The sequence below is a fragment of the Oryzias melastigma genome, linkage group LG19 (assembly GCF_002922805.2).
Source record: "Oryzias melastigma strain HK-1 linkage group LG19, ASM292280v2, whole genome shotgun sequence".
NCBI lineage: Eukaryota > Metazoa > Chordata > Actinopteri > Beloniformes > Adrianichthyidae > Oryzias > Oryzias melastigma.
Window position 1 is genome coordinate 10,469,882 of NC_050530.1, and position 24,420 is coordinate 10,494,301.

Here is a 24,420-nt window from a genome sequence, read left to right on the forward strand (position 1 = left end):
ATTTCTCAAATTTGATCTTCAGCACAGGAATCTCGCCACAGGCTTCTCATCCCGCCAGAGCAGAATTTACTATCATCCTCCCGCCTCCCTCCGGTCTCAGTCCACCTAAGCGTTTTGCATACCTGCAGGAAAGAGCAAAGCTGAGGCAGCAGATACCAACTCTGTTCATTAAGCGTGTGGGGAGTCTGCATCCAAACGCCGCACAGATACATGATGGTTTTCATGCAGACTCTTAGGAAGTTAGAGATGATTTGTTTTTGGTGTTTAATGCGGCGGGGGTCTGCCAGGTTTGTCAGGAAGAAGCACTAAGCCTTATTTTTCTCTGACAGCCCTTTTCTTTCCTGCTGCCTGACTGTGTAATCACATGCTATTTTGAGCCAGGATTAACCTTCAGAATGTGCATTGTTGCTATATTTCTGCTGCCTGTTCACGTTTCTTCAGCTGAGATTACCGCTGAGAAGATGTCTAGCAGCTGCTGACCAGCTTTTTAAAGATGCAAACGTGCAGATGTGACTCCAGGTTTTGCTCTTTCCAGGTGCTGGAAAATATTCTAAAAAGCTTAAATTGTTTGTATGGGTGTAAGAATCTATTTTTGGAGGGGACACAGTAACTTGATTTTCTGTAGAGGATTTTGAAGGAAAGCTTTATTGTTCCGCTCATTGCAATGAGAGAAAAGGAGCTCAAGTGTACGACAATCTTGGAGCACTGCAGCATCTTGAGCTCCAAAGTCAGCAAATTTATAAAATGTACGACTGGCTTGATGTACTGCCAGCTGCAAGCGATTCTGTCTGCTTCTCCACGGAGACGAGGAACACGTTTGATCCAGTCTGATAACAGAACTGGGTCACGATTGCACCACAACAGGGACGCACAGAACACAGCACAGGGCCGGCTCCGTGCACGGCCTTCACATTGCAAATGGATTTCATTTAGAGTTGATTATTTTGTCATTTTTGGATTTATCTAAAATTGATCGAAAAAACTATCATTTATGTAGCATTAAGAGCGACTAACACCTTATTGATGAACTAATAAAACCAAAGTCTAATCATGTTTGCTCTTAATGGTTAAAATAATGTGAATAAATACAGTTTCCCTCTTTCCCTTTCAGAATAAAAGCATTTGCCAGCAAATCCACTGATAAAAAAACCACACAGCTTGAGAGATTAACTGATTTTATTGAGTTAGATCACCAGGCAGCTACCCATGCAGAGAACTAGCCAGGCAGTGTGCAGAGAGGTGAAGATATCATACTGATCCTGATCCGATCCAGCTTCTACTCTGAGTATAATGTTCTGAAGTAGCGTGGTGTGGACTGATTCAAGAACAAACGCTAACAGAAACACAACTTCCAATCTTGCTGTGGGTTGAAAAAAAAAAAGTGCAATGCAAAAGCTGCTGTGCATAGTATCTGTAAAGAGTTGTGTGGACAAAAAATATTCAAGGAAACAGAAGCATAAATAAATAGAATAAATAATTAAGACAAGTGGAACAGTAAAATGAAGTAATGCCCTCAGTCGGCTCCTGAGACCTATTGGAGTATTGTTTAGAGCAGACATATATGTACAGTCATTTATTACGGTTATTTACAGTTAGTTGTTTGTGCATACAGTTATTGCCATTGCATTGTTGCTTCCGTATATTTGATACAGCAGTAGATTGTGTAGAGTATGGCGATTGAGCTTTCTACCGTCTTTTCACCCAGACCTAAATTTAGCAATTTGAAAGATTTTTGTTTGGTAAATTGCTTTTTTAAAATTAAAAGTTGAAAAAAAAAGTAATCTCCCAAAAAATCCAGCTGAATTGTCTTATTTTTCTCTTGCTCTATTTCTTTTCTCGCTGGTTTCACATCATTGAAGTTGTTAAAAATACACACAATGTAACAGGACACGTTTCAGATGAAGGGCAGTCGGGGTGTCGCGACAGGGGGCAGGTTTCAAATGTCACCGTGAAGGGGAAAATACATGTCCTGTGTGTTCATTTCTTTTGTGTTTTCTCATCTTACACTATAAAAACTCCTAGTATGCTTATTATTTTTAAATCTTAAACGTTTGCTTCAGAAAGTTTGACTTTCTTGAGACCAAAACTGAAGAGATTGTGTTTTTATGCAGATAAATACCTGATTTACTGAAGTGACATGGATGCATATTATGTTTTACAGCATTAAACGTGCACGAGTTGATCAACAGAGAAAAAAAACACACAAATATAGCATCTTTTTAGCTTAGAGGTGTTTGCAAAAGCAAGAACAATTATCAGCATGTGTGGATTTCTCTGCACAAACAGTGAGATGAACACAGGCTGCTCACTTCTGACTCAAATGTTTAACATGCTATCACAATATTGGCCAGTGAAGATGGCTAAGTGAGGTAACCGGCCTTCTTGTACGCCTCTTCAATCCGATGCTACATTTCTCTTACACAAAAAAGTGACGTTGTGCTACAGGAAAGTAGCTGTGAAGATGCTCCATCGCGTCTCAAGTTCTCTTTAGTCTGCTGCAGCGGAAAGCGAAGCCGCGCGCTCTCATCCACTCAAGCTGCTAAGTTACTGCCGTGTTTTTTGGAGAGCTGGAGGTGGACGGTCGTCAGTGGAGTGCTGAGCGATCCTCCATCAATGCAAACTCCTATATCAGATAAAAGGTCAAGGAGAGGTTCGCCTCGGTCATATTTCTATCAGGTGATCCGCAGGAACCAGGCCTCGCTTCTTTCCGCTGCTTAGCCGGAGGAAGCCGTCAATGTCCTCGTTTTTACCAACACAAATCTGAAACAGGAAGTAAAAAGGAGTAAAGTTTTTGACACAAAGCCATAACAGCCTGTCCTCTAATCTCTGCAGTTTCTACATTCATTAGCATANAAAAAAAAAAAAAAAAAAAAAATGCAGCATGCATAAAGAGATGACGATCACCTGGGCTTCTTTTACAGTCATCTGGCCTTTGTCTCGGTTGCCATGGAAACCGGCAGTGACCTTCCACACCCGCTCCCCTGGGCGTACCCGCTGCACAAAGTTAGCAGGGAAAAATCCCACCTTGTGTCCGCTTTTCCCCTGGTGAACACACAGCCACAAAAACATGAAGTCAGCTGATTTTATTTAGTGTTTTAGAACAAAACCTCCAACTATTTCTGCATTTTTAAACATAAAAAGTGAAGTCCAAATGAAAAACGAATGACTTTGTAGAAAAAAAGGAAGCATGGCATGTCTACTAGACGAAGACACCTTTATTATAATTGTTAAGAATGACTTTACTTCAAATTTTTCACTTTTTTCAGTTACCGAATAATAAAACTTGATATAAAAGTTTCAGCACCTACAACAACCCTCATGAAATTTGGAATATTTGATCACTTAAGTAGACAACATGTGAATAACTCAATTTTGAGAATGAAAATAACAATTAGTTCACATATATCTACTATTTTAAGAGGTGTTATCAAAGATTACATAGATAAAAACACAGTTATGCTTTAATTAGATAAGCATGTGCTCAGAAAAGCAAAAAAATTATAAAATAATTTAAAAAACAGTATATTTCTGATGCTTACCTTCCACCAATCTTCATTTGAGTCATCTGTAACTTGAACTCTGTCTCCAGGTCTGCAAAGCACAAATGGAGTAAAAACACACCTAATTACACCATCTTAAAATTACAAAAAGGTCTGTTGATGTGTTTTCTTAGGAATTTTCCATCTTAATGTGATGGGTGACACCTGTAGGGTGTGGCTCTTCCATTAAGGCCCCTTTAAATAGGAGTGGGCGGGGCTGCCCAGCAGTGCCAGATTCTTGTGGGTGGCCAGGTTGACTGCTGGGCCCACGCTGTTTGTGCAGCAGCTGTGAGCCACTGGGGTAAATTTGTTTTTTGTTAACCATGTTTGTTTTTATTATTGTTTTTTACATATTTTGAATGTATGTATTTTATGACAGGGCTGCAGTATCTGAAGGTAGACCTACAGGGTAAATGACTGAGTGTGGGTCCTCGATACCACAGGTATGCGGTATTTTATTGCTTTTGATGTTTTAAAGAACTGGGTATTTTAACAACTGATTGTTTTTATTCCCCAGTCATCATACCGCTACCTGCTGTCCTTCTTATATTGTGTTTTTAGTTTTTTTTACTCCAATTAGTCTGCAAGACGCAGACTAACTGCTTTTACATTTTTTTATTATTTTTTATTTGTGGTCACTTCCGGGTCTGTAATTTCTGTTTGCCAGCCGATTAGTTTTTAGCATGTGCATGTGTGTGGTGTTTGTCATTTTATAAGTTTTTTACCGTTGTTATCCTTTTAAACTGTTTTTAGTGCTCGCAGCAAGTTGCTGCCTTACATTTGTTTTATCTCGGCTCAGGACAACAGTGAAACCTTTTAAAGACCAGGAATGCTGTAACAAATAAATACTGTCAATTTATTTGAACACGCCTGCCTCCCATGTTTTTATGGTTCCACTTGCAACATTAACCTTTAATGGATGATAATGGAAAAAGAACCTAAAACCACATAGCTTCAACTTACTTTTAGTCATGACATTGTGTGTGGTGTTGAGGTTTAAGAAAGCTTTGTAACTGAACTGAAAATGTTAGTAGACGTAAAAACTCACAGCTTTCATGATACAAATAGAAGACTTCTTGCTGAACATTTCCTCAGATAAATTTTGTGACTTCCAAAAAACACAAAACTGTACCCTAAAAATAATAAAAACTTTATATTAACAAGTTCCATTTTTTTGCATAGTTTGGCCAAAGGTGCGACTTATACTCAGTAGTGATATAAATGTGATCTTTTTAAGCATAGATATTTTCTTTATTTTCTAATGCATTCTCACTCCCAACTCATCATTTATGAATGTATGGTTCGGCAGCCCTGGGCGTCATTTTATGACGTTTTGGGTGTCCCCGACTTGTTTTTTGACATGCTGGCTGTTCCCATTAAATCAGGGGTCACCAACCTCCGGGTCACAAACCAGTACCGGTCCAAGGGCCACATGGTACTGGGTCACAGACACAAATCAGGGGTCTCAGGATGCAGACGTTATCCTAACCTGGTATCAGTTCTGTGTCCGTTATTCTATCCGGTACCGCCTCCTGAACCGTAATTTAACTCTACGTCAAAAAAAAAAAAACGACGATTTGGGGACACCCAAAACCTCAAAAAGTGAAGGGGCCCATACCATACGAGTTGGGAATGAGAATGGGTAGAATTTTACCACTAACAACTACTTGGGTTTTAGCGGTTGTTTCCCACAAACAACTGCTAGAGGGCGCTGTAGGTATATCAGTAATTGCTACTGACAAACGATTGAAAAACGATCAAAAAGCAGCAGCCAGATTGAATTCAGACCAACCAGTGAGTGTGATTGGTTTACATTTAAGCACCATTTTCCATGCAGGAGGAGATTGTGATGATGCAGCAAACAAGCAGGAGATTTTTCACACGTCTCCAGAGATTCTGAGTGTGAAGAGGAGCTTCATGCCATACATCTTTCACAGATTTACTGTACCCTCCACATTAGCTGCAGGTGGGCTATCACACTCAGCAGTTTCCTGCACCTACTAACATACAAAGACTGTTTTTTTCTGTCAGCGCAGCTGTTTGTCCTTCCTGGCCTCCCAGTATATTCTTCCATCCAAACCCCTACTATCATCCTGCTGAGGAAGCAGATGGTGTGTGAATGTCCTTTCTCACCAGGCTACCCTGATCCACAAAAACGCACACCAACAGAGCACAACAGAACCAAACTAACTGTAGTTCCAAGTCGTTCTTCTCCTGGGGCAAAAACTTGTAGAGCGCCACATAAGTGTGGAGAGAATGAACCGGCACTCGCTTGGGCGTCTGTAGGGAAAAGAACAACAAAATAAAAGGAAAGCACTGATTTAGAATAGATATGACTGTCTGTTTTGGTGTATCAGTGATGACTACACACCTTCAGGCTGACCCTGTCTTCTGAATCAGCTTTCTCGCTTTCAGGAGGGGTGAGCACTGGGGAGACAGAGAAAAGTACTGAGTGGATAAGACAAAATGACTCAGGCAAAGAAAGGTCATAAAAAGTGAGAAAAAGATGAGGAACGATTAAAAAAGGAGAGTTTACAAATGACCAGCAGAGACAAGGAGCATGTGGAGGTCATTTACAGTAAAGTGCAAGCAAAGCACAGAAAGACGATCTTTTCTCCTGGGACTGAAGGCAAAAAGAAAAAGTACAGAGTACACAAAGACAGAGATGACCTTCATACTCACTGCATTAAAGCACGCCCCAAACACTTCAATATTTAGATAGCTGCTTAAATGTTTAACACTTTTATTAAAGGAGATTAAATGGAGATTAATTTGTCTCCAGGTCATGTTATCATGAGATTTATATTCTTTAAAAAAAGTTGCACTGAAGAGCAGACTTACTTGCTCCGTGTCTTATTATCATTCGTTATTCTTATAAAGTCTTTATTTTAATGTAAAAAAAGGTGAAACTATAACATTTTATTGCCTCATTATCTTGGCGTAACAGACAAAAAAGAAGACAAGTCCCCTTGCCCTGTAGAAAAACAGCTTGGATAATATTACAACAAATTTGCTGAGCTATAAAGACACATACTAAATATTTACTGAGAAACAAAAGTAGTCACTATGACAAAAAACACACACATGCTTATTTAATGTTTGGAAAATAAATTATTCTCCAAACGACAAAATTCAAAGACCCACTTAAATGAAATGATGTTTGTGGTGTTTTTAACATGTAATTGTGGCATTTTTTGATGATGGAGGACATGCACAAATAAAACTGTTTTATTACATTTTATTCAAAATTGTTGTGAATCAGACAAAGTTTATACTTCAAAGCGGTTTGTAATCGGTTTGTGTCTCAGGGGTTAAAAATTAAGTATACATTTTTAGACTGTTTCCTGTGTGGGTTTCTTCAGTAAAAAAAAGTAGCAAATTTACAAGTTTCCTGATCAAATACACAAGAAATCGGCAGGTGAGGCAGGTCTTTCTATCATCATAAAAGACGGTTTACTTTTAACTAATTAATTTTTCTATTTCTTGCTATCTGTCTGATTACATTGGTACCAGTTTGTGTCTCATTTACTATTTTTATCTGCTAAAAATGCACTTTAGAAATGCACTAGGTGAGGCAGATAGTACACGTGCCTCACCGCAGTACGCATGCCACACGGTAGAGGGTGCTGGTGAGCCCAGAGAATGTGACAGCACAGCTAAAGAATGATAGAATTAGAGGTAGAAAGTCAAGTGCAACCGTCCAGTTATTCTTTCATACTGTTTTGCATCATTTTCTAAATGGAGGACTATGTGTCTAAATGCAGTGATTTTCATTGAGACGGAGAGACTTTTAAAGCTGAAGAAAGAAAAGGAAGACTTCTACAAACAGGTTATTCATGAGTTACTTCAGAAGGACCTGCACATGAGCATCATTTATAAGTAAAAGTAAGTCATTAATAACAATCTAGGTGATTTTTTTTTTATGCTACAGTTTGTAAACTGAGGAAAAACGTTTAAATGACATTTGAAACAACACACTTGAGTTGTTGTTAATCAAATAGTAAATAAGCTACTCTGTAAGGTTCATATCTTTGTAAATCTGACGGATGAACCTCACCGACCGTCACTGGCCATTGGAGTGGAAGCGCTCCAGTGGCTGCAGAATGCGACTGATGACATCACCTGTGACTGGAAGTTTATCACATGCAAATCGCTGCATTTTATGTGAACTTATTTTATACGACTAGATTACACAATGAAAACTCTGTCCTGAAAAATCATTTTCAACAATGCAGATGATGAAAACTTAACTGAATAAGTTAGGAAATATCTACCTCCACACACAGACACAGAAACAAAGAGACAGAGAGTAAACAAATAGAAAATAGATCAAGTTACTGGAAAGGTCTTATATCTCATATATCTTGCAGTAGAAAATGCAATTCACCTGTTTTTTTTTTCACCTCTGTATTACCTGCTTCTGCTTAGTGGACAAACACACCACACTGCTCTGCCTCAGTGCGTCCGCAGACACAGCAAGTGCATGAGCAAGATGTCGTTCAGGTTAACAATAAATACTGGAGACGTTTGCATCGCTTGAAAAGTATAAATGCCACTCAGAAGTTCATCTGCAGTCATTGTGGACAGTCGCAAGCAAAACCAAACGTTAGTATGAACGAGGCTGCGCAATTATGCATACGATTGATGAATGAATGAATGAATGCTCCTAGCGACAGGGAGAGGAAGAGGGGGCGGGGCTACTCTGTGCAAATGCCCACAACTAAGAGGTGAATTTCTATTAAACTCAAGTCCTAGCAAACTGGGAATGTTTTTAAAAAAGATCAAAAGATGATCAGAGTTTAACAAAACTATGCCTGAAAAATATATTTTTATATAATAACTTCTACTATTCAGAAATGTCCTCCTTTTAATACAAATTGAAATGCATTCGTATTTTTTAACTAACAAAAAATGTGTTTTTTTATTATAAATAACATTACTCACTTCCTGGAATTTGCTCCTCCTCAGCAATAGGCTGGTTTTCTAGTTTTTCCTGAAGTTTTTCTGTCTATAATAAAGAAAATATCATGTGATATTCCTCATTGATATTCACATCATTCACAGGAGAGGCTGAACATTTTCTACCTCGTGGCAGGGAGACTCGGAGACACTGCCAAAGCTGGAGCGACTCATCTGAGCCAGCGATGTGCCATAGCGCAGAGCCTCATACACTGGATCAACGATCACATTGTCTGCCTCTACAAGACACAGAATAAAACCAGCAACCGTCAGAAATCTGTGCTTTGAGGTGGGCACATCTACATTCTGAGAAGCAGCAATCCGCCAGGCTGCTTCGTGGTTTCATCACTCACCCTGGGCAGCAGGAGCCTCTCTGACCACACCCAGTGGATCAATGGACAGCAGAGGAGAGCTGAAGTTTCTCTTAAAAGCTCCAGCCTGATGTGTGAGAGGAGATGCAGCGAAGGGAGGAGGAGAAACAAGTAACAGAAGAGAACCAAAACAAGACAAGTTAGCAGATGTAGCATTATTTATGTAACACAATAAGAACATTTTAAAAGACCCACTCAAAGGAAAATCATGTTTTTGTGGTTTTTAATATGTAATTGTGGCTGATGATGGAGGACACATATAAAGAAAATTAAACTACAAACTACTGAGATTAAGTCCTAAAAAAATACGACACCGGTTTTGAAAATTATGGCTAAAACAGAACCATTCATAATTCAAAGACTACTGGGAATGCTTTTATGTTCAGAGTGGGACTTTAAAGGGTAACCAAACAGGGAACTTGGAGGCTGACTCCACCCACATCCAAAATTTGAAAATTCAATCAGAGGGGCGGAGTGGGGAACAGGACTGTTATCATTACTGGAGCTGCAGATCGTGACTTTAATGGTTTGACCGATCACAAAATTCAAATGCTACACCTCAGTTCAACCTGTAGGGGGCAGCGCACAGACGGTTTTTGACTATATTTTCAAGAATTAAACAAGTTTATTTTAATATGTCAAAAATTTGTCAACAGACAGCACCTTTAAGGCTCTATTTATAGAGGTAAACAGCCAATAAAGAAGTTTATTTAGGGATAGGTTACCTGGTTACATGTGCAAAATATCCTTCGTCGGATCAAAGATTGGAATAGAATTGAACTGTGCACAAAGAAGGCCTTAAAAAATGTATTTCAAATTTTTTTTGATCAGAATGAATCATTTCGACATGCGCAGAAGTATCTAAAATACAGGAAACATCCGTAGAAGAGGAAATAGTCCGTTGTAAACAAACAAAGCTGCATCTTTAGGGGAGATGATCTTTTTGTTGTTATTAACATTATTTTTAAGTGACTCATAATTTTCTAAATCCATATGGTCAATGATTTTTTTCTTGGCCACACGGACCTGGAGGAAAGATTCGAGTTAAACATTTAGCCTCGGATGTACTTATGATTTGTGCGGGCAATGCATGTAAATATGTGGGAATAACATTATTTTGTCTGGTTACACAAATTCATGATTGCTGGCACGGTTTCAGAGGATTGTTCCTTGTGACCATGTAAACACAGCCACTGAGGAAAGGCTGAGTGAAGCCGTAGACAAAGATCAGTGCACTCCAGCTTTATAAAAACTCTATAACTGAAAGAATGTGATTCAAACAGAACATGACATTTTTAAAAAGGAGCCAAACACACGATGAATAGAACTGACATCTCTAGAGAAGGGTTCTGTAAACATGTTTCGGTCACAACCGAAATCTATAAATGCTAAACTATCTCTCTTTTTTGCTTTCACAAAAACAGTAATAATGATAAATGAGCAGGCTCTGCTAAAGTGTTGTTTCCCTTTATAACAATTTGATGGCAAACAGTAATGACTCAACGTCTAATCATCTCAAAAACACAAACAAATTACACAACGGATCCATATCCGGCGTCTCTCTAAACGAGCTTTGTTACCGTTTTGACACATGAAGGTTAATATGATCAATTACTGCATTGACTGTGTGGTAAGAATCATTCAGTCCACACAGGTGCTAACACTGATCTGTAGAAACTCCAGCATGCAGCTTCTGTTTTCATCCATGTGATGGAGGCTCCACCAAGAATCTGTCAAATAAAACAACCAAAGCAGATCCGATACCGCACGGCTTTGATGAGAGCGATGCTTTTTTTAGCACGAGAAATATGCTTGGCTCCATAGCGTGACTTTGAGATAAAATTAGACTCATTTTGTGACAAAGAGGCTTTGGTGGATGATATCTGTTCTCCAGATTGAAATTGGCTCCAGCTTGTCTGAAATTTATGCAGGAAAGAACAAAAGTTAAATTTTAACGAGCCTACTATGAGGATGTCTAGAAAGCACTTTCTAGTGCTTTCATTTGTCAGTGTTTTCTCCCTATTAGTGACACAGCAAATTAACTCACTTTTTATCTATCTGGATTTTAAAGAATATCTGCTGTTTCGAAAATAAAAAAATCTCCATGTTTAATAATATTACTATGCCTGTAATGTTTTTTTTTAATATTATTAGCAACAACTCCACTTTTCTGCGCATGATAACACGTAGAGGTACACACTTAACTCTGATAACATAAAATTTTTATGAGTTTACCTTAAAAAGTGTCTGATAGTCCAAGACAAAAATGATTTAGTAGAGGAAATGCAAGATTTTATGACTGTTAAAGAGGTTTTTTTAAAGCACACCATGTCTTTGGTTCGTTTATTTATTATATGAATAAATAGTTGATGAGTTTTTTTAAAACAACATTAAATCTGAACATTTGGTACATCGGCAAACCCCCCTCTTTTATATTTAATCAATTATAATCTGTACAGAACCTGCAGTTTTGGCTCATTGCAGAGGATAATAGGAAATTTATTTGGCACGACATTCTTTTCTTTCTTTCTCCCTCTTGGCACAACGTTCTTCATAAAATTATGTTTGCAAATGCATACTATTTGGATTTTTTTGTAAAATAATAAAAAAAAAGGTTTACCATATCAATAAAATGCATTGCATTTAAATGGCGTATACTAGAAGTTTAATAAGCAAAGGCAAAACTATTTTAATCATGTTTTTGCTGTTTTTAACAAGTTCTTTAAGCATTTTTGTCATAATGGAGGACATAAATACAAAGGGGTCCTAAAATTTTCTTCAAGTTAAATTTGAGACTTTTTAAAGCCATGCATATAATAAAAAATTAAGACCAATTTCTCAGCCTATTTCCGTTTTATTAATTTAATTTAATTGCTGCATAACGATTTGTTCTCCATCTGTTTATTTCCATTATTTGATCAATCATATAACAGTGATTAAAAAATTACATTTTCGACCAGAAATGTGAAAGTTTCAAACAGCACAATTTTTAAGGCTCAGATATCAAAATTCAATAATTTTTTAAACCTTTTTATGTCTTAAATCATAGATTAAACACTTTTAAGACTTCTTAGGACTCTGTGGAAACCCTGTACAAGACAGTTTAGGATTAAAACTGCCTTTTCAAGTATTTCCTTGTTGAAATCGCACTGGATTTGAATAAACTTAAAACTGTGTTTCTGGGTATTTCAGACCAGATGAAAACATGAGGTTTGAAAAAGTTTGGGTTTGTGACGCAGCAACTGCCATATGTAGTGGGCGGGCCAAAGTCTCCCTTCTCTTTTAAAGCATCAATTTAACAATAATCTGGAATAAACAATAATCTAACAATAATCTTAACAAGAATCTGTCTTAGAACTGTGCAACTGGCTAGTTCCAATACTGCTCACCATTCTTTTTTTTTTTGCTACGCTAACATTAGCTTAAGCTTGTGAGGTGCTATAAGCTAGTGGGAGAGTGTAAAACAAAGGGCTGGTGGGCCCAACTTCCGTGCCAAAAGTCCTGCCCACAACCCAGTTGAGAATTTTTCAATAAAGTCTTGCTGAGCTGCAGAAAATATGTATTAAAAAACAACATAGGCCTTTTGATTTTGAGTAAAAACAGTATAATCACTTTTAAAAATCACTGGGAACAATTTTACAACAGAAAAAGGTATACCTGGGGTGAGATTTCAAGTGAATGGAGCATTAGTATGTAAAACTAGGCTGGACCAGCAAATATTTTATGCATACCTCATGTTTAATAGAAAAGTCTAATAAAACTTTAAAACCTGCCGTTTAATCAGCACTAATAGCAAATACTTATAACGCAAAAGTGATTTAATTCTACTGAAGCTTGGAATAATTGATAACGTAATTGGTTTGAGTGTGCAGCTGTGCTTTTTTGCATTTTTTTTTTTTGCAGACTTTTTGCTACACCTATCCAGCATAAAGCGACACCAAACTGCTAATGGTGAGGTAATGGCAAAGGACACTGCCCCAAGGCTTGTCGAGGGAGTCGGCCACATCACATCCTTCAGGGATTGTCCCCGCCTCAAACACACAGAATTTCACGCTGAATTAGCCAGACCAGCTGGAACAGAGAGATATTGATTTTCTGACAGAGTTGACAGGGGAGGAAGGAAATGCAGACGAGGAAGAGGAAGAGGAAGAGGAAGAGGAAGAGAGGAGGACATTGAGTGAGAAGATCAGCACGTGCAGCAGAAGGATAAAAAAACTGTGAGACAGTGCTGGCATGTGTTGATGTGAACTTCAGCAGCTTCAAACTCTGGATTTCTCCATATTTCTACATTCGGGATTGTTTTTTGCCACTACAACCCCAAATTTTTTAGAGAAGGAAAGTTTAATTCAGCAAAAAATGTTTTTTACAATTTAAAGTCTTGCTTTTTAATTTCTGCTGGGTTGAAATTGGGTTTAATTGCTTTAATGCTAAGCATATTTTCTGCACTAAAGGTCCCCACTAAATAACTGAGGGACAAATCCAGCATTCAGACTCTGGTTTGTTCTGCTGACACTGTGTATTTTCAGGGTTTTTTCCACTGCTGGGAATAAGCTAACTCCCTGTACATTTGGGAAACAATTGCACTCAGTATAAAAAAAGTAATTAATTATGTTTCTTTCTGTGGTAAGCAAGGCTGCTGGGAGATGCCAGCAACAAACTTCTTTTAATTTTTAATAACTGTGTGAAACCAACCAGACCTGTTAAGCATGTTATCCTAATAACCTGTCTCCTCATGGGTCACATTGTACCCTCTTATAAAAGAATAAATTAACCAATGTGTCAAACGTGTAGCTAAAAAGTCTTGTTATAAAAAAAGGAGAGTTAGGCTGCAAATTTGGTGGATTTTGGAGGTAAAAGAAGGAATTTTATCATTTTTTTCACAAAAAACAATATTTCTTATTTTGTTAAGTCAGGGATCTGCAATTTTAAACGCAAAAAGAGCCATTTAGTTCAGATTTTTTTATACCAAAGCCCAGCAAGAGCTGCAGTTCTGTCAGAAAAAATACCCTTTATTTATGTTTTTGTGCTTATTAAGCCATTAATTAAAACATGTGGCTTTTAACTATTTACAATAATTGCATTATAACACTCTTCACGTGTTGATAGAATTAATTTTGCCTTCTTTTTTTTTAACTTTTGACAAAATAACTTAAAAATTCCTTTCAAAATAAAATCCACCCAGTGTTTGATTTTTAATGCAATGTGGTCATGTTTGCTTAAAATAATAATAAAAATAAACTAAATAAAATAACTGCTGCAGATTTACTTGAATTGAAAATGCAAGACAGTCAAGTCAAATATTACATTTTGTATCATGACATCGATGCCCCGTCATCCTTTTTCTTCTCTCGCTTTGGAAAATAAACATGACAATATTAGGTGGAAGGTTATTTTTAAAAATATATATGTATGTAAATGTAATTTAAAAATCTTAAGCTCATTCTGATGATAAACCATCACAAAACTTTATTAACTAACAATAATAAACCAAAACTATAAACCAATATTTATTCAAAATTTTCTATAAAGCCAAAGAGCCACAATGGAGGGAAATAAGAGCCCCCTATGGCTCCAGGGCACCAGGTTGCAGACCCCTGTGTTAAACTATAGGTATTTCAATCTTTTTGCAAAATGCAAAAAAGTAAGCCATTAATGGTGAAATAAAGCCCTAAAGAGGTCTTACCTTGCCATTACAGGCCTGCTGGGAGAGCTCAGACGAGCACCAGAGGTGAGCTGCCAGCTTACAGGCTTTACAGCGCAAACCTTGCTTGGAGTTTCCTGTTTGGACACCAGACAATACAAGATGTAAAACTGTTAGTAGTATCAGTTGACAACAAGTTGAAGCAACTAAATGATGGCAATAAAATAGTTTAGAAAATAATAACAGCATTATAGATACTATAAATAGACATTTTTGATTTATTTGATGTTTTAAAAACACAGTATTTCATCCAACAAACCTTGGATTATATGCTTGCATCGCTGGCAGCTGGTAGGCTTACGGAAGACATGCTCCTGGAAACAGTGGGTCTTGCCTGGCTGCAATAGCTTGGTCTGAGACTTCAGCTGGATCTTGAGTTTTCCAGACAGTGAAGGACTGATGGAAGGGGAATGTGACGACAGTGACGGGTTAGGACTGACAGAGGGAGATAAGGAAGGAGAGCGCTCGTAGCCTAAAGGGGACTCTGAGAAGGGAGGAGGGGACGGCGGTGGCGGTGCAGTGATGAGGGCTGAGGATGGCTTTGACTCGCCATTGCTACGCTGGAAAAAGTTGTCCACGCTCTTGCTGCGTATGACGGATTTGAGGGACAGGGAGCGCTTCAGGCGCTGCAGCTGGAAGAGGAAATCAAAGGGTTTAGACCATGTTCTACAAGAAAAAATGACAATAATACTTCATTGATGTACTTTTCAATCTATGATTAGAAGATTTAGCAGATAACTTACCAACAAAAACCCAATTTTCATATCAGTGCAAGCAAGTAGCCAATCCTGCTTCTGTTTGCTGTTCATTAGTGCTTCAGCTTTTAAAGATATTTTTAAATCTTTCCAGTTCCTGACATTTTCTGAGTGCCATGACAAATACAAGAGCACAATGTTCCTAACATTTTCTGTGAGGGCTGTTTCTTCTTTATAATAGACACAGGAATAAAACAATCTATTCTTCTTTGAAGTAGTGAGAACAAAAAAATACCCTGATCTCAAACTCCAAGTTTGTTCATTTCTATTAAATCACACGTGTCAAAGTCAAGGCCGGAGGGATAGATCCGGCCCTCCAGATCAATTTATTTTATTCTTATTAATGGCCCGATGTTTTCTTGCGCTTATTTTTACCTTGTACAATTTTGACAAAATATAGTTTTCTGGAGAGTAAAATACTGAAAGTTGTTTAAGGTTTAAGTTGATTTATTCTAGAAAAATATTCCTGCCTGTTTATTTTTCATAATTATGTATAATTACGTTGTTTAAAGTTTAAAAAAATGCTAGCTTTTTGGACTATTTTGGTATGTAATAAGATTTTTAGGCAATTTTTGAGTTAGCAGTTCTGGCTAATTTAGGCTATTTTTAACAGTTTTTTTTTAGGCTGTTTTGGAGTTTGGCCAATATTTACACGCGAGCTGTTTTGGCTAATTTAGGCATTTTTCAGTTTTTTATGCTATTTCGAAGTTTAGCTATTTTTACAGCTACATGATCTGTTAGGCCTAACCTAGGTTTTTTTTTTATTATTGTTTTTAGGCTTTTTTTAGGCTGATCTGGCATTCAGATAATATCTTAGCCGGCTATTAGCTTCAGTGGTTTCAGCTATCAGCTTCAGCGTTATCAGCTATCAGCGTAGCTGATGCTAATGCAAGCTATAGCTATGTATTTCAGCATCTTCAGTTGCCAAATTCAGCTCATAGCATTCACACTAGCATTACCACAGGTAATAGTGAAATGTTAAAAAGTTAGTTTTAAAGTTATAAAAATTTTGTCTTAGAGTGTAAATGTTTTCATCCTGTTCGGCCTGTGTTTTGGATTTTGGCCCCTTGTGCGATTGAGTTTGACAATCCTGTCTTAAAATGATACAGTTTTTTTCCTATTGAAAATTCTCAGAAGTTTAAATGTTAGTTGTTCTTTCCCCCATTTCTACTACAGAGAAGGGCCACCAAAAATAGAAAGTTAGGAGATTTAAAGTCATAAATTTGAGTTTTTTCTTGTAAATTTACAAGATTAAATTCTAAGTGAGCACTCAGTCAGGCAATTGCACATTATGTGCAGCAGGAGACTGACGAAACTAAACTTGGTCTTTGATTTCAACAGGTAAACTGAATGTTTATTGATAATGTTATGAATGTTTGGAAGTTCTCTTGTTTGATTTTTGTTTTTTTATTGTTTAATTTATTGATCGGCAGCTTGCAGGATCTCTGCAGTGCATGTTGATGAAGCCATCGATATCCCTGCAGCTGTCCACTTCCAGTCATTTCTTCCGCCATGAAAGACGAGATCTCCCTAAACTCTGTGATGCTTCCGTCTGAAGATGCTCACTTTCCACCATTTTCAAAGTTTTTTTGTTAATGTAACAGAGTATTTTCATTCTCCTTTGTTATTTTGTGTTGAAACGGGATGTTTAGCTTGGCGGAGGGGATGTATATAACCCCATTTTTATTCCTTTTTGGTGTTCCTTGACAGTTACATGATGTAAGGTGACATATGGACTTCAGCACATGAGAATGAAAAAAGCAGAATAACATGATGGTTCTATAAACGTGAGTCTCTGAGCTCATGCTTTTACATATGAAGCTCCAAATTACCAACACTGAACCTTAGAATGCCGGCTTCACTAATAATTTGATTTTGAGTCGCCAAAATGTTTAGAATTTCTTTGTTTTTTAACATTTCTGGAAATAAAGCTTCACAAAACGTTCCACGTCTTTCATCTTCGAGCAGGGCTGTAAAAAAATTTTTTTTATTGGAAATTAAAAAATAATAAATGAATGATTTATTTTCTTCTTGATTTCTGTAGTTCGTAAATTTATGATTTCTGCCTTGTAAATGTATTACTTTTTCCTCCTAAACATATTACTTTTTGTCATAAATGTATAACTTTCTCATAAATGTGACTTTTTTGTCATAAATGTATTATTTATTTTAGAAAATTTAACAAAAAATATTGAAAAACTCAAACGTTTATGAGAAAAGTCTTGAATTTGACTTTCCTCATAAATATACGACTTTTTTCTGATAAATTTAGATTTTTTTTTCTCTGAAATGTTTGAATTTTTGCTCATAAATTTATTACTCATTGCTCATAAATGTGTTAAATTTTTCCCGTAAATTTAAGGATTTATCTCATAAATTTGACTTTTTTCTTGTAAATTTAAGTTTCTTGAAAAGAAACTTAGCCTTACTTTTAAAGTAATAATATACAACTTTCTTCTTGTAATTAACAGTTACAACTTCTTTTCTCGTAAATGTACAACTTTAAGGTCGTAATTCAAATCTTCTTTTTTGCTTGTAAAATGGTCCAAATATTCCGTCATACATTTTAGTAATCTATACCACAGAAATTTAATAAAAAGAAGCTTAGTAAAGACAGTTTTCAAGGAAAATAATAATGAGAATCAAAATAGAGTCCCATTAATCCCAGTGGACTTGTACAACAACAACAACAAAAAAGTGCTTTAATGAATGAGGGAATAATGTAACAGATCACTGACAGCGAGCAGCGGCTCATTAGCTGCTTGTGTTTGTGACCCGGATGGTGTCAGCATTTTGAACCTCAAAACTGGAGTTTTTTTTTTTTTTTTTTTTTCCCTTAGACATTTATTCTCTCAGTTTGATGTGTATTTTTACAACTAGGTAAAGTGAGACAAGATTATGATATTTAAATACATATCAAATGTAATAAATATGAAACATTTCACAAAAATTATGAGATTTTCCCCAAAATTATGATTGTTTCAAATAACTTGAATTACAGTTTTCAGATTTCTTTTAACCATTACTTAAATTCAGAGCTTGAATGAAGATATTTGGGATTTCTTTCAGCTTTCTGTTTAAAAAAAAATCTTATTCAAACAGTTAAAAGAGATCCCTAAATATCTTCCTGTTTTTACATGACGCTTTCTTCATTTTTGATCCACAATCCCAGTTTGTGTTTGCCCAACGGAAAACAATCAATAACATTGAGCATGCTCCTCTTCTTTAAGCTACAAATTTGCAGATGCCAATTAGGTTGAGTGATGAAAGAAGAAGTCTCTGTTCACTCAATAATGGGTTCCTGTCGTAAATGTCCTCTCTGGGTAGCTGACTTCATACTTTTTTTAATAGGCTTTTCTTGGCTGACTGCTAGCCCGTTCAGTAATGAATGTCTCTCTCTGTTGAAGCTTTATCTTGTCTGACTGCGTTAATCGTCTCTGGAGTGAAGGACTGCTTTCACTCCAGAAAAAAAAGAGAAAACAAAGTTTTTAATCAAAAACTAGACAACAAATTCACTAATCAATGCCTCAGTACACTTTCTAAATGATTAAATGCATTTAAAAAAAAGAGAGAAATGCAAAAATGCTAATGCAAGACAGTTTGTAAGTGGCATTACACGGTTGAATAATGATAAAAATTAGTCTTGAGAAAGTTGCAAACATAATTACCATATATGCAACTAAAGGAAGAACATTATGGTCTTTTGTAAGCAGTTGAAGAGATAATCAATAGACTGGTTAAAATGCTCATCTGTAATTGTAGGTATTAATTATATAAACAAGTCTGTAAAATAAGACAGTCTATTTTTGCGTTACGGTGAGGTTTATTTATAAAGTAAAGACAGATGAGGACAAAGCTGTCAGTACACCTCTGCTAATGAAAGAAAACCAACAGTAATGATAAAGGAAAATGTTCTGTAAATCAGGATTTTGACATTCTAATGAACCAGGCTTGAACAAAAATCCAGCTACTGCTAATTTAATGTTTTGTTGCACTTTTGAGGCAAGCATTGCAACAAAATGATTTCTGCACCTCAACTTTTGCAGATGGCTTTTTTATACTCCTTCCTTTTCAATTGGATGTTCTTATAAGGTAACCCTAGAATAGTCCTCTGTTTTGTTCAGAGCTAAGTGTGGGTGGGTATTGTTCTGTTTGTGTCATAATCTAAGACCCTGGACTTGTTTTTCTGACACTAGTCATCACATCTGGTGTCCTTAGACAGCTGTTTGGTCTTGGCCATAGTAGAGTTTGGAGAATGAAGGTTTGAGGTTGTGGACAGGTGTCTTTGATATGGATAACGAGTTCAAACAGGTGCCATTAATACAGGTAACGAGTGGAGGACAGAAGATCCTCTTATGGAAGAAGTTAAAGGTCTATGAGAGACAGAAATCTTACTTGTTTCCCACCATAATTACAAATAAATTCTTCAAAAAAATCTGACAATGGGATTTTCTGGATTTTTTTTTCTCATTGTTTAAATTACAGATGTTGCTCATCTTTTTAAGTGGAAAATTTGATAGACCCTAAGCTGCTGAGAAATGGTCGCAATGGTTGACTCAACTCTTTACCTTTAAGTCGGTGAATTTATTTCTATTCTCTTGAGAAGGCTGCATGAGCTCCACGTTCAGTGCGGCACACACCATGTTACCAAACAGCACAGTTGTAATTATAGTGGCAGTTGAAGTCAAAATGACAACAAAAGACTTGTAGCTGATTACACAGAAACTAATACTCTCAAATGCACGAAAATGAAACCAAATTAGTTGATTTTGAAAGAAAAAAACCTAAATAATTCCATATTATTAAAAGTATAATGTACAGCACTTGCATGACACAAATGATTAGCTTTATGTCATTTCTACAGCTTTGTACATTAGCTTTGAGCTGTATAACAGCACAACAGTAATTGTACCCTAATGACAGTGAATACAGGGTAGTTTTTGTCCCTAAAGCGTTCCTCACTGGAAGCAAACAGGCGTTTCAGGGATTCACTGCGACTGGATTTGAGAAGAAACACTTTGTTAAAAGGTCTTATCACCAGTTTACAGTTCACGGACTAATGAGCCCAAAAATAATCATCATTGTGTGTGTGGATCACACTCCAAATGCACCACCATCTTCATTATCTCCAAGGCTTCATGGTTGGACTTGTTAGACAGGCGCAGGACTGTGGAAGACACAGTCAGAGCAGCTATTGGGTTATTGATTAGGAGCGTCTTGTTTTTTCTTGTGACGACCTTCCATGTAAAGAGCAGGAGTGAGAATGTCTAATGAATGCAAATCTCCACATTTAAGTATGAAAAAGGTCGTTTTATGGATCGTGGAACTGGAAACCATCGGATGGGAATTAACATCTTTTTTTTTAAGTTTTCTATAGTGTTTTAGTATAATGAAATAAGGAATAAACACATTTAAGTGAGCAGTCTACCTCAATTATTAAACAATGTGAATACTACAACATCCAACCATCTCCGTCTTGCTGGGATTTGTTTGGCAAAGGCTTCTAAAAATAGGCTGCTGGGTGAAATGCTTGGGTGTATTAATAATTCAGAGGAGTTCTGTGGGTGTTCAGACAAAAAGTTTTCTGGCTGTTCCTTAAATGAAGCTCCTAGGCTCATGTTTTCTTCATTTTTTTTCTTCAACTTAAAAAGCAACGCTGTAAGGAAACTCTGGGAACAGCTCTTTAAAGAAAGAGTATAGCAGTAATTGTATGCATTATTAATATGAAACTTTTCCAAGATGGCTAGAATTAAAAGCTTGTGCTTTTACATTTGTAAACATGGACTTCTGCATGTGTGCTGTTCTGCAGGAAGCTAAAACACAACCTAGCAAAGATTTGAATTATATAACTACATTAGTAATGCAGAAAATAAAGCCCGATATTATAAAGGAAAATCAAGCAATTTTAAAGATTTTGAAGACAAGCAGTATAAGTAGACATAAAACAAAAACAGACTAAACAGATATTAATCTGATTTTAAAGCGCACATTTGTGAAAGTGTTATTTTTGGAGATTTCTTTACAAAGGATTATACAAATATACATTTATTATAAATGTTTTTTATGTCATTTTAATGCAAAAAAACTTCTTAAAGGGCCAAAACAATAAAATAAAAGCTGTTGCATTGTGTTTTCAGTCCAAAGAAATGATTAAAGTTATTTTGTTAGTGTTTGACAGAACTTTTACTTACAGAATCAACTTCTCTGTTTTTTTTAATCATTTTTTGATTGTTTTCAGTTACAAAAATTGGATCAATGTCTGTATTTTGAACTATATTTTATTGAGCATTTATTGACAACTTGTGGCTCAAATCGCTTTTTTACCTTCCAATTTCTATATAAAAACCCTTTTAAACTAATTTTGCAAACAGGTATTATCATGTTTTTTCTAAATTCAGAGACATTCCACCCCTGAGCTGGAAGGAAGTATGGAAACTAAGTCCCTGTGAAGTGATTTGTCAAAGGTTTATGCAGAAAAAGCTGTTTTAGATTTTTCTACAGAGAGTTTTTGAAAAAGTCTGTGACGGATTGAAAATGAGAAGATAAAACACAGTCATCTAAATTGTAATTAATAGAAAAAAAGGAAGTGCTCAAATGAAACCAAACCACTAAAAATCTCTATTTCTTCTGTAAAATTGAAATTTTCTACAGCTAGACAGTGAAACATGTTGTGATTTAATGCCACTCAGGCTGAGCCGCTTGTTTTATCTTTTCTTCTAGGAGTTTAAGGGATTGGAAATAGATACCTTGAGTTATTTTTGGACTGACAATATAAAGTTCTTCAATTTTGATTTAAAAAAATGTATCCATGGCATCTCCTGCGTTCACGTGTTTTGTTAAGCACAGCTCACTCCGTGCTTCATTCTCCTCACGTTGACCTGAGCCGTGAATTAAAGGTGACCCTGTTAGGCACAGCTCCATTTGGAAGTTTTTAGAGAAAAGTGAACTAAGATGACCTTTTGTGCAAATAGAAAGCTGTTCTGGCTCAATGAGCATCAATGCGGCTGGTGCTTGGGGGCTTTGAGGTCTCAATAAAAGGAGAACACGTGGAGAGGCATGAAAATGTATATTGTAGATGCTGGCTTGGTGAAGGTAGTGGTTATTTTGTACTTTTTTACAAATCTTGTTGTTCTTAGCTAATTTTTGTTTTATAATGACAATAATAGAGCTGCCACAATTAGTCGACTAATTGACGACTAATCAACTATTAAACTAGTCGACGACTAATTTAATAGTCAATTAGTTGTTACTTTATACTATATGGAGTCAGAGTGTAGTAAAGTTAAAAGTTATATTGGCCTTATGCTAGCTTTTTGGACTATTTTGGTATTTATTAAGGTTTTTAGGCTAATTTATAGTTTAGCTAATATTTCAGCTACATGCTAGCTGCTTTGGCTAATTTAGGATTTCTTCAGTTTTTGGCTAATTTGGAGTTTAGCTAATATTTCAGCTGCATGTTAGCTATTTTGGCCAATTTAAGCTTTTTATTGCTTTTTAGGCTATTTTGGAGTTTAGCTAATGTTTCAACTGCATGCTAGCTGTTTGGCTAACTTAATCATTTTTCAGTTTTTTAGGCTAATTTAGCATTTAACTAATATTTTAGCTGGCTTTCAGCTTCAGCAATTTTAGCTATCAATTTCATCATCTTCAGCTATCAATTCACAATACAGCATTCACACTAGCATTATCAAAGGTAATGCTATATATCTTGTTTTAGTTAGGTTAAAGCTAATCGTTAAGATGTGTGCTTCACATCTAGTTTGCACACGACCCGATTAGTCGACTAATTGGAGAAAATAATTGGTGATTAGTCGACTATCATTTGTGGCACCACTAGACAATAAAAAAATATTCTATTAATCAGTTTTAAAATATAAAACATTTTATCATGATTTCTAAACAAAAAGAATAAAATGTGATCTAAATTTGCACAATGAAAAGGTTAAATATATTATTTACCTTTTTGCTTGTGTCATTTTATAACATTTATCGTATTTAACCAACTTCTTGACTTTCTCCACCTTTTAACAGATAACTGAGATGTGGAATTAGCATCTTAAATGAGTCGTTTTTGGGTAGAGAGCGAAATAAATACCCCCCGTTTAAACCTTACAGCGATAAGCGGCTCCTTCACTTATATTCAAGTCAATCTTCGGGGGAGTAAGCTACTGACAAAGTCGGTGAGAAAAATCTATCCTTATTCCCCACTGACTCCTTTCTAACCCTGACACTGAGCCTGAACTCTGCTGGATCAGCCACATTTTTGAAGCCCAGTAACTCATCAGAACTGCTGTTCAACAGCAATGACACTGTGCAGATATGAAAGAGACTGGACCCTCGCAGTTTGATGGTATTCTGTGTGTATTTTTTTTCAAAGCTTCTTCAAAGTTCAGAAAGATGATTCAATTTCTTTGACAAAAAACAAATATATCCTGCAAATGCAAAAACATTGGGAGACGGATATATCCTCCTGAGACAGATGAAACAATTCTTAGAGTATGCCACCTGCTCTGATTTATTATATCCAAACCTGAGCGAGTGGCTGCTGTTTAATAAAAGACTATATTTTGCAATTATCAACAATACTTAAAATGCAAATGAACACAAGCTGCGTGCTTTGGCAAAAGCACAATAGCACACAGTTTTAATGAGCTGCAGATAAAATGCTTTTTCATTTAGAAACCACTGATTCCTGGTTTTGTTTTCTTTTCATTTTTATCCTCCAACCCTTCATTTTCCAAACACCCCCCTACTGTCTCACTGATATAGAGGGAGGAGACCATTCATGAGGACAGAAACGCAAATGTAAAAAGAGCAGGCAGAGGGAACGATGAAGGAAAGGTCATCAGACAGCCAGCGAGCAGAGGGACAGAATTGAAGTTGGAGGGAGCGTTTCCAAAAGAGAAAAATCTGATGAGTAAGAGTCTGAAAAATGATGGATGGGAACAAAATCCGACTAAAAACACGGCCGCAATTTCACTTCCATAAAAATGTCAGCTGAATATTGAGTGGCCTGTCTGAGGGCACGCAGCCACCTGGCATTATCACCATTTACACCCACTTCACAGACTTTTATTGTCTGATTGCTGAAAGCA

At 36.4% G+C, this 24,420-nt stretch overlaps 1 protein-coding gene and 1 long non-coding RNA gene across 2 annotated transcripts in view; one reads left to right on the top strand and one right to left on the bottom strand.

The window, feature by feature from the left end:
* Positions 1-1,158: 1,158 nt before the first annotated feature.
* The window catches only part of LOC112154551 (SH3 and cysteine-rich domain-containing protein 2), a 26,394-nt gene continuing 3,132 nt past the window's right edge, over positions 1,159-24,420 (bottom strand). Inside the window, exons 2-11 of the mRNA XM_024285573.2 lie at positions 14,830-15,202; positions 14,553-14,647; positions 8,852-8,936; positions 8,625-8,737; positions 8,484-8,547; positions 5,911-5,966; positions 5,731-5,819; positions 3,540-3,591; positions 2,905-3,042; positions 1,159-2,760 (exon numbers count right to left, since the gene is read on the bottom strand). Coding sequence (XP_024141341.1) covers positions 2,662-2,760; positions 2,905-3,042; positions 3,540-3,591; positions 5,731-5,819; positions 5,911-5,966; positions 8,484-8,547; positions 8,625-8,737; positions 8,852-8,936; positions 14,553-14,647; positions 14,830-15,202 — 1,164 coding nt within the window. The 3' untranslated portion in view covers positions 1,159-2,661. The remainder of the gene's footprint in view (positions 2,761-2,904; positions 3,043-3,539; positions 3,592-5,730; positions 5,820-5,910; positions 5,967-8,483; positions 8,548-8,624; positions 8,738-8,851; positions 8,937-14,552; positions 14,648-14,829; positions 15,203-24,420) is intronic.
* LOC112154552 lies at positions 3,684-4,404 on the top strand. The gene is made up of 2 exons (XR_004949755.1): positions 3,684-3,840; positions 3,919-4,404. It is a non-coding gene; the product is annotated as an uncharacterized LOC112154552 (long non-coding RNA).